This window comes from Mesoplodon bidens, assembly GCF_964165515.1.
Source record: "Mesoplodon bidens genome assembly, chromosome: 16".
Lineage (NCBI taxonomy): Eukaryota > Metazoa > Chordata > Mammalia > Artiodactyla > Ziphiidae > Mesoplodon > Mesoplodon bidens.
In genome coordinates, this window is record NC_138173.1 from 16,450,803 (window position 1) to 16,467,265 (window position 16,463).

Genomic DNA, 16,463 nt, shown 5'->3' on the forward strand with positions numbered 1-16,463 from the left:
TAATTCTAGCAGCAACATGAAACTTCAGAAAAGGATAGAGTAGCTCTTTAGGTACTTTGGGTCAAAGCTGGTGTTATTTTTTTCCCTCAATACACTATTAAGGAAAATTCATCCAAAAAGTAATTTCCTGACAATGGAAGGCTTTAGATGAGAGAAACTAGTGTCTAGATAAACTCATGGATCACTTTTGGAGAAACTTTATTAGGGTATTACAAAGGTGACAAATTTTATTTCCCAGGTTTATGCTTGTCATGTAATACAGAATGGGGGTGAAGAGTAGCATTATTTTCTTGGTGATGATGACCGGGCTGTGTCCCCTGCTGGCAGTGAACTTTCCTGGGAGGGTGGGGTAGGAGGTGAGTGTGGAGGAAAACAGAAGGAACATGAATGTAGGAAGTAATACAAAGTTTTGCTGATTTCCAGATATGTGGTAATGTCCTTCCTTAAATGAGAAAATATCATCTGAGCACATGAAAACTTTGCTAGTGTCCAGTTCATGAACCATTTCATTAGTAAAATATACCCATCATCTACATTCTTTCTGTGGGAAGGAGCGTTTGAATAATCTTTTTCCAAGTAGTTACATATACTACATTAGTGTTGACAATGAAAAAGTGAGGTTTTAAGAGGGCTTTTTTCCCCAAAATTATTTAAGACAGACAGACACTGCTGTGTTCTTTTACCAAGGCCCTCCTAACAGCATAAACAAAGAACTGATGGGAAAAAAAATTGGAAAACAAAATCTTATTGACACTTGACATCCATGCTTTTGGTCTTGGCAACATGATCTTAAAAAAAAATCCATTATCTACATATTTATACCAGTACTCCGAGAAGGCACTGCACGTCTGTGCATAACCTGCCTCGTACTTCACTATCAAGGCATTGCTACCTTTCAATATCATTTTCCTAAACAATATGTAAAAGAATCATCCATTATTACAAATTTACACCCAAAATTCTTTCTGTACATGATTGTCTCAGTGATGTACATATTATACGTTTAAATTAGACATATTTTAAACTACTTTGCAATGTGCTAAAATTCAAAGTACTTGCTGTGTCGTGAGGCCAAAGCCTTCAGTCGCTTCTCTCTCATCATGCTGTCTCTACAGTTATTTGGTGTCAGAAAAGTCTGTTCACATGAACTGTATGGTTCCTGAATTATACCTCGATAAAGCTGTTTTTTTTTTTTTTTTAAAGTCTGTTCATAAATAAGTAGAGATGTACAGATGACCCTGGGTATGAGACACCAAAAAAGTAAACCTTTACAAGAAAATCCCCCCACTGGTAATCAGGAAACCCATTTCAGTCTTTGTTGTGCAATCAAGTTTGCTGTATTGGAGAAGCTGTTTAGGTCACACTGAAGATGCTAAAAACGTAAAGCGTCTGCGGGTCCTTTCTTCACAGGTTCGAACCATGTAGTTAATGTGGCCAAGACACGTTACACTGTGCTAGAACATTCTCATGGCTTATTTGCATTGGATTCACAGTACTAGAGTCAACAGCTGTTCTGAAGAAAGGGATGTGGTCCTTCATTTACCACAAGGGCAGAGGCGAGGACCCACAGCAGCTGGGCATCAAAATGTTGAAATCGCTAGTTTGGAGTCCGGCGCCGACTCGGGACTCAGCCTGCTGGGTGTGTCCCTGCTCACGGGGCGGTTGTGTGGTTTCAAAGTGCTAGGGGGCTGTTACAGGTACTCCAGTTCCAAGGCATGATGTAGGGCCATGAGGTCCGAGTGACTGGAGACCCTCCAGAAGGGCATGGCGTGCTGCAAAGGGGCAGACAATGTGGTCAGGACAGAGGACACTCCCAGCACAGGCCCTGAAAGGCTGCTTTGGCAATCCACCATGCTGCCCACATCCCCTTATTCGGTACCGTGAAAACCGCCAGTTAAGATCTCAACATCACATCTGTTTAAAACACAAATTCAAACTTAATCCTCCCCTTAGAATACTGGACTGCATTTTAAAATGTAATTCAGGAATCTGTTCCTTTGAAGAAGGTGATGGGTATTTCTTAAGCAGACCTACACTGCGACGTGAATGCTGATTTCAAGCTTCAAATAAAATCCAGTAGCTATGAACAAAACCTTGTCAAACATTTGCCTTTCAAAATCTGGATCCAGTGCATTTTTCATGCTGCAAGTTTAAGTGGTTTTCCTTAGTTGGTAGTATTTTACATTTTGCAAAACTTAATTTTACTCCTGTAAGAAGCAACTTTTTTTCTTTTTTTCGTTTTTTTGCATTGACCCTGAAACAGGTTTACCATATGGGAAATTTTAAATGAACATCTAAGATAGTTTTTTGGGTTTTTTTGGTGGTAGTTTAAAACATCTAGAAATCTAGCTTAAATGACGTTAAATGACGGGAATGTCTGTGAAACGCCTGAATTAACCAGAGACAAGAAAAGCAGGCCAAAAAAAAAAAAAAAGAGGTTACATCGTCCATGAGGGATAAAAACATGATTATAAAAAGCACTGTACTAAGTATTTATGTATCAGCAAAATCTTTTTCTTGATAAGAGAAAGATAATCATCACACTTCAGAGAACAAAATTCTATCAAGCCCACAGAAAACATTTTGGTTTTTTCTACGCAAAAAATAATGTGAAGGCCTGAATATAATTTGCAATTATAGGCCTAGGGAATTTTTAAACAATTCACACTATTAGGAGAATATGGCATGAAAGCAAACAGAATTTAGAACTGAGGAGTTTTTTGGGGGGACTATCTGTAAGTGACAGTAGGAGCTACTAACTATTTTGGTGCAGATCACATACCTGTTATTCTGGGGATGCAAACTATTGTTACTTATTAACAAGTAATCTGCTAAAAACATATACCACAGTCCAATAGCATATGTAGACCCTTCTGGATTCTATACTATTTTGGAGTATCTCTATTTTTGTTATCTTTCAATAACTGTCCAGAACCAAGTACTAGAGATTTCTTTTCAAAAATTTAGGATGTTCCACTTGGCAATTTTAGATCATAAAAGTAGACTGTACTATTTTGCATTCGTTCATTAGTGATTTTTTGCATTCACAGGCACGGTGTAGAAGACATCCCCGGCCCACCCTCTCACAGTCTGTGGGTGAGTAGCAGAAATGAACAACAATCATGAATGTTCACCTAAAAGGAGTAGGCGGGGGTAATTCCCTTTGTCTGGGGAACTGGGAGAGACACTGGTAAGAGGTGGTAATAGTTGAGCTAGTTATGAAAGGCTGATCATTCAGAAGAGCACTGTAGTGTCTCTGTGCGTGTGAAGGGGGCTGGGGCAGAGGATAAAGAAGTTCACTGTTAGAATACTGGCTGTGAGAGAGAAAGACATGGCTGCAACATTACCAGCTGTAGGAGCCAAGTGGTGCAGGACCTGGTTAGTCCTGTTAAAGAGTTTATTAATAATAATGATAGTTATGATTAACATTTAATAGTGACTAATTCTAAGAAGACTGAGTCTAGCGGAGAGAACAGGGGAGTCAAACATGTGTTAACAAATAATTAGAACTAATATTGCAAAATAACATTTTCCCTAACTAAGCACATACTGATGTGAAGCTTTTATGGATCTACAAGAGCTTCCCAGGGCAACTGGGTGCAAAGTAAACAATTTTTTTTCCTGAATCAATGTTTAGCGTGGAACAAATATTTCTTATGTGAAGACAGAGAGATATGGTGGCAAAAGAGGAAAAGAAAAGCAGGTTCAGAATGAGGAGACCTGGCTTATACTCTCAACTCTGACTTTTGTCATGATTCAAAGTCATGTTACTAATCTCCCTGGAGCCCCCGTTTGTTTATTTGCAAAATAAGGGTTTAGGGGAAATGACTCAGGGTTGCTTCTAGGTTTAATAAAGTCTATAAACTTTTTCATTAAAATATTCTATTACTTGTACAGCTCTGCAGCTACAGCAGATTTGTAAAGTAATATACATACATAACATATGATCCTACTGCCAAGAACCAGCAGGCAAGACATATCTGCTGAAACTATTTCATTACAATGTAAGGCAGTGTGGGACTAAGAATCAAATTGACCTTGCCAGAGAAATGAGGTAAGAAAAATAAAAGCATCAGAATTGGAAAGGGAGAAGTAAAACTATTTGCAGATGACATGATTATATATATAAAAAATCCTAAAGACTCCAAGAAAAAAACTGTTAGATCAAATCAATGAATTCAGTAAAGTTGCAGGATACAAAAATCAGCAGCATTTTTATACACTAAGAACAAATGATCTGATAATAAAGAAAGTGATTCCATTTACAATAAAGCATCAAAAACAACAAAATACTTAAAAAGTGAAGGATTTCTACACTGAAAGTTATAAGACATGGATGAAAGAAATTGAAGAAGACACAAATAATAAATGGAAAGGTATCTCACGTTCATGGATTAGAAGAATTAATATTGTTAAAATGCCATCTACAGATTCAATGTGATCTCTATCGAAATTCCAATGGTGTTTTTTTACAGAAGTAGAAAAAACAATCCTAAAATGTATACGGAACTAAAAGACCCCAAACTGCCAAAGCAATCCTGAGAAAGAACAAAGGGGGAGGCATCACACTTCCTGATTTCAAGCTATATTATAAAGGTATGGTAATCAAAACAGTATTGGTATGGGCATGAAAACAGACACATGGAAAATGGAACAGAATCAATGAGCCCAGAAATAAACCCATGTATATATGCTAAACTAATATTTTACAAGGGAGCCAAGAATACTCACTGGAGAAAAGACAGTCTCTTCAATAAATGTTGCTGGGAATACTGGCTATTCACATGTATAAGAATGCAAGAATTAACTTGAAAAGGACTAAAGACTTAAATGTAAGGCCAGAAACCATAAAACTCCTATAAGAAAACACTGAAAAAAATGTTTGGCTCCTTGACATCAGCCTTGGCAATTATTTTTTGGATATGACACCTAAAGCAAAAGCAACAAAATAAAAAATAAACGTGGACTATATCAAACTAAAAAGCTTTTGCACAGCAAAAGAAACATTTGACAAAATGAAAAAACCTATGGAGTGAGAAAAAATGTTTGTAAGCCATATATCTGATGAGGGGTTAATATCATACAACTCAATAGCAAAACAATCCAATTTAAAAAATGGGCAGAGGACCTGAATAGACATTTTTGTAAAGAAGATATACAGATGGCCAACAGGTATATGAAGAGGTGCTCACCATCACTTCTCAGGGAAATGCAAGTCAAAACCACAATGAGATACCAGCTCACGCCTGTTAGAATGGCCTTCATCAAAAAGGTAAGAGGTAACAAATGCTGATGAGGATGTAGAGAAAAGGGAACCCTTACGCACTGTTGGTCAGAATGTAAATTGGTACAACCGCTATGGAAGAGAGTATGGCGGTTCCTCAAAAAATTGAAAACAGAACTACCCCATGATTAGACAGTTCCACTTCTGGGTATATACATGCCCAAAGGAAATGAAAACACTATGTCAAAGGCATATCTGCACCCTCATGTTCATAGAAGCACTATTTATAATAGCCAAGACATGGAAGCAACCAAAGTGTCCACTGACAGGTGAATGGATAAAGGCGTTGTGATGTATACATGATTGATTATTATTCAGCCATAAAAACGAAGGAAATCCCGCCATCTGGGACAACATGGACAGACACTGAGGGCATTATGCTAAGTGAAATAAGTCACACAAAGACAAATATTGTATGATCTCACTTATGTGTGGAATCTAAAAAAACCCAAAAAACCGGAAGCCATGGAAAAGGAGATTAGATTTGTAGTTACCAGAGGCAAAGGGTTGGGGAGGGGAAATTGGATGAAGGTGGCCAAAAGATACACATTTCTTTCCAGTTATAAGATAAAAAAGTACTGGGGCTGTAACATACAACATGCTGACTATAGTTAACACTGCTCTATGATATATGTGAAAGCTAGGAGTAGTAGATCCTAAGAGTTCTCATCACAAGAAAAACATGTTTTTTGTATCTATAGGAGATGATAGATGTCAATGAAACTTATTGTGGTAATTATTTCACAGTATATGTTTCACAATATATGTAAGTCAAGTCATTAGGCTGTACACCTTAAACTTATACAGTGCTGAATGCCAATTATATCTTAAGAAAACAAAGAATCAAAATGATAAATTCATAGAGAACTCAGCTGTAAGCTGGAGAGGGTAAATTGGGCCTGTATTGAATTTGAGAAATGGGCAAATTTGGTTAGGTAGATGGAGAGGGATGGGACTCCCAGTCAGGAGATGTTATGTGACAAAGGTGGGATGCACAGAGTATTTAGTGTGGAGGAGATGGGGCTGGAATGGTGTGTTCATAACAAACACTAATAAGAAAGGAGATATTTTTTTCCAGGTAGAAGTATGTTAAGCAATTTAATGAGGCACTAAAGGAAGGATGGATTGGAGGTGTGGCTGGCTGGTAGCAGAGAAACTAGGCAAAGGAACAGTGGAAATGGAGTGGGTGCAATGGACGGGAGACACACTGTAAAGAGAGAGTTCTTGCTAATGGGTGATGGGTTGGAGGTCGAGAACACCAAAGCAAATCTGAGTGGGCGAACTGGTTTGGGACAGTAGAATTCATCTGCTGATATGCAGGTGGATGAAATGGGATACCTACATGGAGAAAGTCCGTCAGGTAACTAGAGCCATGGGACTAAAACACAGCTAAACCACAAATCTTAACAACAGTGATAGCCTAAACTGATGTGTATATAGTTAGTTTATCAAGATTAGCATATACTGAGAGAAGTGGGCACCAAGACCTAAATCTTGGGAAATAGCCCATGTTTTGGGATCATTAGAACCAAAATATTCCCTAATGGTAAAATAATGACACAGCCTTTGTTCCTCTTGCCCACATGTGCAGCTTTCCAAATCCCCTTCTGCCAACTTTCCTCCTTGTCTGGTATTTATCCCTTCTGGGTATACATAAGATCAGTAATATAAAAAGCTGGGTGTGTGGACACATGTAATTTGAATATTGCTGAATTATTAAAAATGTATTAAGAAAATGTTTCAAAACCAGAAACGCACATAACCTTTGCCCCAGGTATTGCACTTCTAGGAATTTATCCCACAGATATACTTGCCCACGCATGAACCACGTAAAGACCACTCACTGCAGAACTGTTTGTAATAATAAACACTGGAAACCAATGAAATGTTAAGCCCCAGGGGACTCGTTAAACTACAACATATCAAGGTAATGGAATTGTGATGCAGCCATTTATAAGAATTAGAGATGCAGAGCTCCATGTATTGATATGGAATAACTACCAGGATATATATGAAGTGAAAAAAGTAGGCACGGAAAAAAAAGTGTATAGTTACCATTTGTATAAAAAAGAACAGATCTGTGCTTTCCTATGCATATATTATCTCTAGAAAATTTGCATATGGAGGTACAAATACTTCTCAAATTGTAAATAAAGAGATATTCTGAGAACTCATGAAGCTTACCACACAGCTTTGCTCTTTGACTATTTGTATATGCTCTATCCCCTCTGGACAGGAGTGAGCTCTTTAAGAATAAAGATGAAATCCAATTTAAGACCTGGCATACAGTATGTGCTCATTAAGTTAAACGGATGTAATGGCTTTAGAATAATAAAATTCTGTACTCAGTAATCCCTATGTCTCACTTAAATAAAACTAAAAGCAAAAACTTGCCTTAAAAATGTTGTCTTGGGGCTTCCCTGGTGGCGCAGTGGTTGAGAATCTGCCTGCCAATGCAGGGGACACGGGTTCGAACCCTGGTCTGGGGAGATCCCACATGCCGCGGAGTAACTGGGCCTGTGAGCCACAACTACTGAGCCTGCGCGTCTGGAGCCTGTGCTCCGCAACAAGAGAGGCCGCGACAGTGAGAGGCCCGCGCACTGCGATGAAGAGTGGCCCCCGCTCGCTGCAGCTAGAGAAAGTCCTCTCAGAAATGAAGACCCAACACTGCCATAAATAACTAAATAAATTTATTTAAAAAAAGAAAAAAAAATGTCTTTTTTTTAAACAAAAGAAGCTCTTATTTTTCTCCTAATTTTTCTCCTAAATAAACTCACAATCAAGCATTATTAAGCAGATTCTCAGCTTCATCTTGGTTTTCAGCAAGTTTTGGAATGCACCGTGAAAATGGACATTTTTTGATGAAGAGTTTGTCATTATGCAGAATAATGGTGCTTGCCCTCCCCCTCTCCCTCCATGTTATTCACAAGAGATTAATTTTAAGTAATTCTCTGAAAAGTAAATAAAGTCAGAGTTATAAAACGAGGCTGTTTTTACTCTAGAAACCAAAACTGCTTTCAGTGTGCCGAAGACTATTATTTACATTTTGATTTTTTTTTAAATCATACATAGGCCTAATTATTTTCACTTGAGGAATGTTGTATTCAGCATGGCAGACTTTGACAACAAAGACATACATCAAAGAAAGATAGCCACCAGTAGTGAGATGGCTTCTCTGAATGGTCTTTCTAGGAATAAAGAGGTGCTCAGAGAAAACTCTTACAAGAGATCTTTTTTAGAATTTGTCCATTTCTTCTAGGGTGAAAAAGGGAAAGCATTTCCTCTAAGATCAGGAACAAGACAAGGATGTCTAGTCTCACCATTATTATTCAACACAGTCTTGGAAGTCCTAGCCACAGCAATCACAGAAGAGAAAGAAATAAAAGGAATCCAAATTGGAAAAGAAGAAGTAAAACTGTCACTGTTTGCAGATGACATGATACTATACATAGAAAACCCTAAAGATGCTGCCAGAAAACTACTAGAGCTCATCAATGAATTTGGTATAAAGTTGTAGGATACAAAATTAATACACAGAAATCTCTTGCATTCCTATACGCTAACAATGAAAGGTCAGAAAGAGAAATCAAGGCAACAATCCCATTTACCATCACATCAAAAAGAATAAAATACCTAGGAATAAACCTACATAGGGAGGCAAAAGACCTGTACTCAGAAAACTGTAAGATACTGATGAAAGCAATCAAAGATGACACAAACAGATGGAGAGATATACCATGTTCTTGGATTGGAAGAATCAACACTGTGAAAATGACTATACTACCCAAAGCAATCTACAGATTCAATGCAATCCCTATCAAATTACCAATGGTATTTTTCACAGAACTAGAACAAAAAATTTCACAGTTTGTATGGAAACACAAAAGACCCTGAATAGCCAAAGCAATCTTGAGAACGAAAAATGCAGCTGGAGGAATCAGGCTCCCTGACTTCAGACTATACTACAAAGCTGTTATAATGAAGACAGTTTGGTACTGGCACAAAAACAGAAACATAGATCAATGGAACAAGATAGAAAGCCCAGAGATAAACCCACACACCTATGGTCCCCTAATCTATGACAAAGGAGGCAAGAATATACAATGGAGCAGACAGTCTCTTCAATAAGCGGTGCTGGGAAAACTGGACAGCTACATGTAAAAGAATGAAGTTAGAACACTCCCTAACACCGTACACAAAAATAAACTCAGAATGAATTAAAGACCTAAATGTAAGACTGGACACTGTAAAACTCTTAGAGGAAAACGTAGGCAGAACACTCCTGGACATAAATCGCAGGAAGATCTTTTCCAACCCACCTCCTAGAGAAATGGAAATAAAAACAAAAATAAACAAATGGGACCTAATTAAACTTAGAAGCCTTTGCACAGCAAAGGAAACCATAAACAAGACAAAAACACAACCCTCAGAATGGGAGAAAATATTTGCAGATGAAGCAACTGACAAAGGATTAATCCCCAAAATACACAAGCAGCTCATGCAGCTCAATATCAAAAGCAAACAACCCAATCCAAAAATGGGCAGAAGACCTAAATAGACATTTCTCCAAAGATGACATACAAATGGCCAACAAACATGAAAAGATGCTCAACATCACTAATTAGTAGAGAAATGCAAATCAAAACTACAATGAGGTATCACCTCACACCTGTGGGAATGGCCACCATCAAACAAATCTATAAACGATAAATGCTGGAAAGGGTGTGGACAAAAGGGAACCCTCTTGCACTGTTGGTGGGAATGTATACTGGTGCAGCCACTATGGAGAACAATACGGAGGTTCCTTAAAAAACTAAAAATAGAACTACCATATGATCCAGCAATCCCACTTCTGGGAATATATCCAGAGAAAACTATAATTTGAAAATATACATGCACCCCAACGTTCACAGCAGCACTATTTACAATAGCCAGGACATGGAAGCAACCTAAAAGTCCATTAATGGAGGAACAGAAAAAAATGTACATACATACAATGGAATATCAGCCATAAAAAAGAACAAAAGAATGCCATTTGCAGCAACAATGGATGGACCTAGAGATTGTCACACTGAGTGAAGTAAGTCAGAGAGAGAAAGACAATTATCATATATCGCTTATATGTCGATTCTAGAAAAAGGGTACAAATGAACTTATCTACAAAACAGAAATAGAGTTACAGATATAGAAAACAAACTTATGGTTATCAGGGGGTAAATTGGGGGGGAGGGATAAATTGGAAGATTGGGATTGACATAAACACACTACTATATATAAGATAGATAATAACTAAGTAAGGACCTACTGTATATAGCACAGGGAACGTCACTCGATATTATGTAATGGCCTATATGGGAAAAGAATCTAAAAAAGAGTTGATATATGTATATGTATAACAGATTCACTTTCTGTACACCTGAAACTAATACAACATTGTAAATCAACTATACTCCCATAAAAATTTTGAAAAAAGAGATCTTTTTAGAATAACGTTTTTTAAAAAAACAAAAGTATTTCTAACCTTTTCTCTTTGACGTTTTTTTTTTTAATGATATGGATTATAGAATTAGATAAAATTACGGATGAAACTCCTGGGACTGTATTGCTAAAGAGAACAAAGGTGATAGAGCAGACTTCAACTGACCATAACAAAACAGGTAACTGGCAGAATACTTACTAGTTTTCATTTCTGGGCTTAAAAAAATAACTACCTCTAGCAGAAGAACATTATTTAGGGAGATGAAAGACATCTCTACAGGGAAGAGAGAGGAGTGTTGTACTAGATTTTTAAAAGGACATAGGAAATGAAGAGAGGCAGCTAAATGGTTAAAATTGATTTAGAAGAAATGCAAAATGTTTTGATTTTGCAAAACATTTTAGTGCCCAAACTTGCAGAACTTCACTGGTTCACGGTTAGTTTTATTTAGTAATCTGAAATGCTTGTGAACCAAATTATAAACTAGAATTAATGATTTATTTTTAAAATTTTAATCATGAGTGTAAAATTGGGAGAAAGAGAACACTTAACATAGTTCTATCTACCTCCCAAAAGGAAAGAAACAAACATTGCACACTATATTCTAACAATTTAAAAAAAGCATTAAAAGTCTTTTTTTGTAAATCAAATCGTATTTAAGATATGTAAGTAAAGTCTGTAATTTGAAGGAACTTTGTGCTGAATCTCACAGATATAATTGGCTTCAAATCCTAGTTTGGTGACTTTCTAGCTGTGTGAGCTTGGCCAAAGTACTCACCTTCCTGTGCCTCAGTTTCCTCATCTATAAAAGAGGCCTAAGGGCTCCTGCCTCATAGAATTGTTGTGAGTATTTAATGAGATAATGGATAGGAAGTGCCTAAAAGAGGTTCTGGGACATAATAAGGGCTTTATAACTGATAGTAAGGATAACCATCTCTTTATTTCTTTAGCTTGAATTTTCATATAGAGTTTTTAAAATGGGATATTGATAAATTGTAGTCTTCCCCTAAATTAAATATTTCCCTTAAGTTAAATATTAAATATTCTCTATTTCTATGCAGAACCCCACACAGTAAATATACTCCTTATTTACTGTGAACTGTTAGATCCTTGTCTCTTAACTCATGCACTAAGTACTGCTGTTTAAATACTAGTTAACCTAGAAAGGCTAGACAGACTATAAGAAAGGAATGGTCAATTTGTCACTCAGGATGACAGATTTATGACATCTGAATCATATGCACAATTATTAGGAATCTGACTATTTCTGAAAAATCTGTACACTTTACAAACACACATAAAGTGCTTACAACTCCTGGTTACAGTTTCATTAGAGTTCCCAGGCTGGTAGCTCTCAAGGTGCCAAGAGTTCCTTTGTAACAGAGTACTGGACTGATTACATACACTTATCCCAAGAAATCAGACCAGAAAGTTGAAGCTACTAGCATTCATTTACAGTCAAAAAATTTAAAGAGGATGTTCTTCGTAGGCAGCTGCCTAATTCTTTTTGGTATAGGTGTGTGTGTTTGTCCTGAATAGAAAGAATAACATGTCCAAAGATAAACAGTGGAAACAATTTTAACTGTTCTTCAAAGAGAGCAAATACTCTCAGTACTGTTACTACTTTCAATTCTAACATCAAATCACAAATTCCTTTACTTTTCCCATCTTGTGTTCACCCACACAAATATCTAAGAAACATACTTCTTGTGTTCTTTGAATTTTAGGTCATCACTTTCATAAACATTCTTCTGTCTACCACAAGCTAGAAAGCCACATTTTGGCAACCTTCTCTTGAAATTAAAATTTTTTGGTGAGTACTAGGTGGAGAAGGACCAGCTTGGAAGGCAGAGTCACACCTTGGCCCTGGGCCATCCTGGCATGAAATGCTGCTCTTCAATTCTGTGATGCTCAGAGGTGCAAATCTATTCCATGTTCCCATAGCCACTAGGAGGTCCTGTCTGGAAATGGCAGGGGATTCCAGAGGCTTTCTCAGGAAAAAGATTTGAGTCTGGATTCGCACCAAATATTCTCTTTAACTCTCCAGGGCTGAGTTTTGGGTACTCTATTTAGTCTGGGAAAGATTTCTTTTTATGAAGACAGCCCAAAGGGCTAACAGATGTACCTAATGACAATGGTGGTTGGCCACTGGTGAAGCTGGAACACAGAATTAGTGCTTAGATGGCAAATACTGCTTAGAATCAAGCTTTAAAAAAGTGTATGTGGGTTTCTACCAGCACTGAACACACGTGGGGAGACTGTAATCATGGGCACATTGTGTATCTATGGGTGTAAGTGAAATCTATTATTTACAGAATTAGGGTCAGCTTCTATGCTTTTACTGGAATTCAGAGGCACTGAAGGTGAATTAAGTATTCTTGGACTCTCTAAGGAGGCTGGCCACATGCCATGCTTCATGCTGCATCTATGGACTGGTGCCATTTCTGGAGTATACTGGAATATTCCAGAAGAGCTTGCCTCCTTTATGGAAAAGTGACTTCTATGAGTGAGTGTATGGGGAAGAGAAGAAAACAATTATTCTATTGGTTAATCTCATAAAATAGTTAATGCTCTTCAATTTAAGAAGTATTAGTGCATGACTGTGCCAAGATTTTGGGAACTGTAAAAAAAAAAGAAAAAAAAAAGAAGACAGAGTCTCAAACAGCAATCAAGCAAAATAAGATCCCTACATCTCAGGAGCTCACACTTTACTGCTGAAGCAGGCACATGTGCAAATAATTAATAATAATAGCTGCCATTTGTTGCATACTTCATACGTATCAGGCTCTGTTTTATACCTGAACTAAATCTAATCCTTAAAATAGCCAATGAGCTAGGTGCTGCTATAATCTCCATGTTTAGATACGGAAAGAGAAGGGTAAAGTAACTTTTTCGAAGTCACAGAACTGGTAAATGGTAGAGCTGTCATTCAAACCCAGGGTATCTGGCTCAAGAATCCAAGTCATTTACCAGAGCTTCTGCAATTAAAGTATAAGTGGTGCTACTATAACTGAGCTCTTATAAACAAGGGAAAAAGAAAAGGTGGTATGTAAACTGGATTTTGAAAAATGAGTAAGACAGTGACAGTAAGGCACTGGGCAGAGGAGCATTCCAAGCACAACAGCAGCAGGAAGGAGGTGCTGGCGTGGCCAAAGGAGGGTAAGCAGACCAACGTGCCTACGGTGTTACTAGATTGTGAAGACCCTGAGTGCCAGGCTAAGGAATGTGGTTCCTTCCTCCTTCCCCCTTTTTAAAATACAATGAAGGACTTTCATGAGAAAGCTTTTGCTACAGGAAATGACAGAATCACACTTGCAGGGGTGCAGAAGAATAAAAAGAAATATCACAGGCAAACGGAGAGTCAAGGGACCTGCTCCTTTCCTCCTTTTTGAGCATCCCAAAAGAGGCAAAGCATTGACCTCGTGATCAAAAGAAGGCACCGTACTCTAGGGCAGAAAATAGCTTTGCAAGCCAGCTCTGATTAGCTCCTAGAATCTTTCTGAACTGATGTTTGGAAGGTGCTTAGGCTGCATCCAGGCTCAGGTAATGGACGTCTAATCACCTGGCGATGTCTGCTATGGGTGCAGAAAGGGGCATGAGCAGGCATGTGTGCTGTCTCTGTTCCGGATGATGGCTGCAGAACTAAGCCTCCTTTTCTGTTCCCCGAGTCTACATTCTGTGAAGACCAACCATCCATGACCCCCGAGCTTGTGAATACCACTCTTCAAAAAGATCGCTTCAATAATGACTTACTTCTACTCTGCCCTTGGTCAGCGCTTATGGTTCAGAACACATTCATAATCTGTTTCAGAGAAATGGCATGTGTTTAAATGATCCAGTTCTGAAGATTTTGAGGAGTAAGAAAAATGAAAGGGCACAAGAGGCACCAAGGAGGAACACTCACCTTTTTTGCCCCTTGTTCCTCTTCCACACCGTCTCCTATGACAACATACACCACTTTTCTTCCAAACCTCTGAATTATCCTCTCAAAACAGCTTTCCTTTCCTAATGAACAAAAGTAAATTGTAAAAAAATGTAAAGTTTGAGTAAGTCAGCACTCCAGGGCTTAAATTTTTATATAAAATGCTTTTTCCATGCTTCTGATCCAAGTCTATCGTACTTGTGCAAACTAGGAAGAATGCTTTTATATGCCATTTGGGGAGTATGTAGAACAACACAGTACAGCAAAAACTGTAAATGAACGACCCATGTGGTGTCCTGTCCCTTGGGAACGAACAATTTTAGTACTTTTTCTCCCCCAAGACTCATTTATTAAAAAGTAGAATCTAGATCTCAGTAGAGCATTTGGTGGAAAAAGTACTGTTTGGAAATAGTACTTTTCCCCCTACCAGCTGAGACTAAATGAAAGCATGCCATTCTGGCACAACATTTTAACTTGACTTAAAAAATGTTTCATGATCTATCAAACTCTGAATACAGTATCTGATCGAAAGACTGTTGACAGGGATGAACAAAACCGAAGGACTGGTTTTATTACGGCAAGAGAAATCCAACACTGGACTTAGTTTATCCCTTCATTCTCAGGTTGGGATGCTCTCTGAATGAAAGACACCCTCCCCCGGCCCAGGCGTAATGCGTTGACCTGAAATATTCTTGGAAAACTGTTTCTGAAATGAATGTCAGGTAATTTGGTGCTTGCCTGGCCCAGGCATCTAATGCTCAGGAAAGCGCTTTCCTAGAGGAAAAGTGGGATGAAGGTAACAGGATACCGGTACCTATCTATCTATTATCCTTCCCATGTCAAGACTTTGTTTAGGCGCCCGTGGCAGCTACACTGGCAGCACGTCCCTGTAGTTAATGCAGCCATTGTTGCTTCTTGGAGCAGGAACTGGGGTTCCAAGTCCTGGGCTGCCAATAAGGTCATTTTAATGGACAATGGGACAGTTTATAGTTTTCAAATGTGAATGGCTGAACGGGGCCTGTACCTCTTTCAAATAAGGATCAGATATACACACGAACAAATTGCTTGTTTGCTTAAACAAATGTCTGCTTTATATTTGTATTTTGCACTAAGATCTCTAGCTTGCATCTGACAGAACGAAATAAGGCCAGCCTTCTGCAAAGGATGTCATTTCAATGCTTCTTCAGTTGCCCACTAACCTGTGAAATATTAAATCACCTTGAGAAACAAATACAAAGGATGGTTTTCACTGCAAAAAATATGTAACCAAACAGTCAGATGTCATGAAACTTTCTTTCCCCGCTTAGAGGGAAATGTTTATGTGGTTCTGTAAAGTTTCCTTTTCATGGAAAAAAGGAAGGTAAACTCAATGTTATTTAAAAATAAGTCCCCAACCTTTCTGGCACCAGAGACCGGTTTCATGGAAGACCATTTTTCCATGGACCGAGGAGGGGGTGGGGGTGGTTCAGGCAGCAACCGCAGCAATGCTTTGCTCCCCCTTCCGCCGCTCAGCTCCTGCTGTGCGTGTGGGGCGGGAACCCTGGCCTACGAGGAAGGTTCCTGGGTGGTTTTCTGCATTGATCCCCAAGTTAGATCTCATTTGATGGCAAAACTAGCAGCAACTTACAGGAGTTTCAATACCTACTTTTTTAAATTAAAAATATCATGGAAAAGTGATTCTACCTATGGTTTTGAGATCGTTTCTACCACCGTACAGTTTTTAAATCAAATTTTTATTCTAGACTGAAAACAATTAAAGAAGTCCAATATAGCAAACAAAA

The 16,463-nt window shown here is 38.2% G+C and overlaps 1 protein-coding gene across 7 annotated transcripts in view; it reads right to left on the bottom strand.

Annotated features, from left to right (window-relative positions):
* Positions 1–1,585: 1,585 nt before the first annotated feature.
* EYA1 (EYA transcriptional coactivator and phosphatase 1) overlaps positions 1,586–16,463 on the bottom strand; it is a gene marked incomplete at its 5' end in the record, with an annotated part of 317,837 nt that continues 302,959 nt past the window's right edge. For all 7 annotated transcript variants that reach the window (XM_081258276.1, XM_081258275.1, XM_081258271.1 and 4 more), the window contains 2 exons: positions 1,586–1,772; positions 14,665–14,765. In XM_081258276.1, coding sequence (XP_081114402.1) covers positions 1,692–1,772; positions 14,665–14,765 — 182 coding nt within the window. In that variant the 3' untranslated portion in view covers positions 1,586–1,691. The remainder of the gene's footprint in view (positions 1,773–14,664; positions 14,766–16,463) is intronic.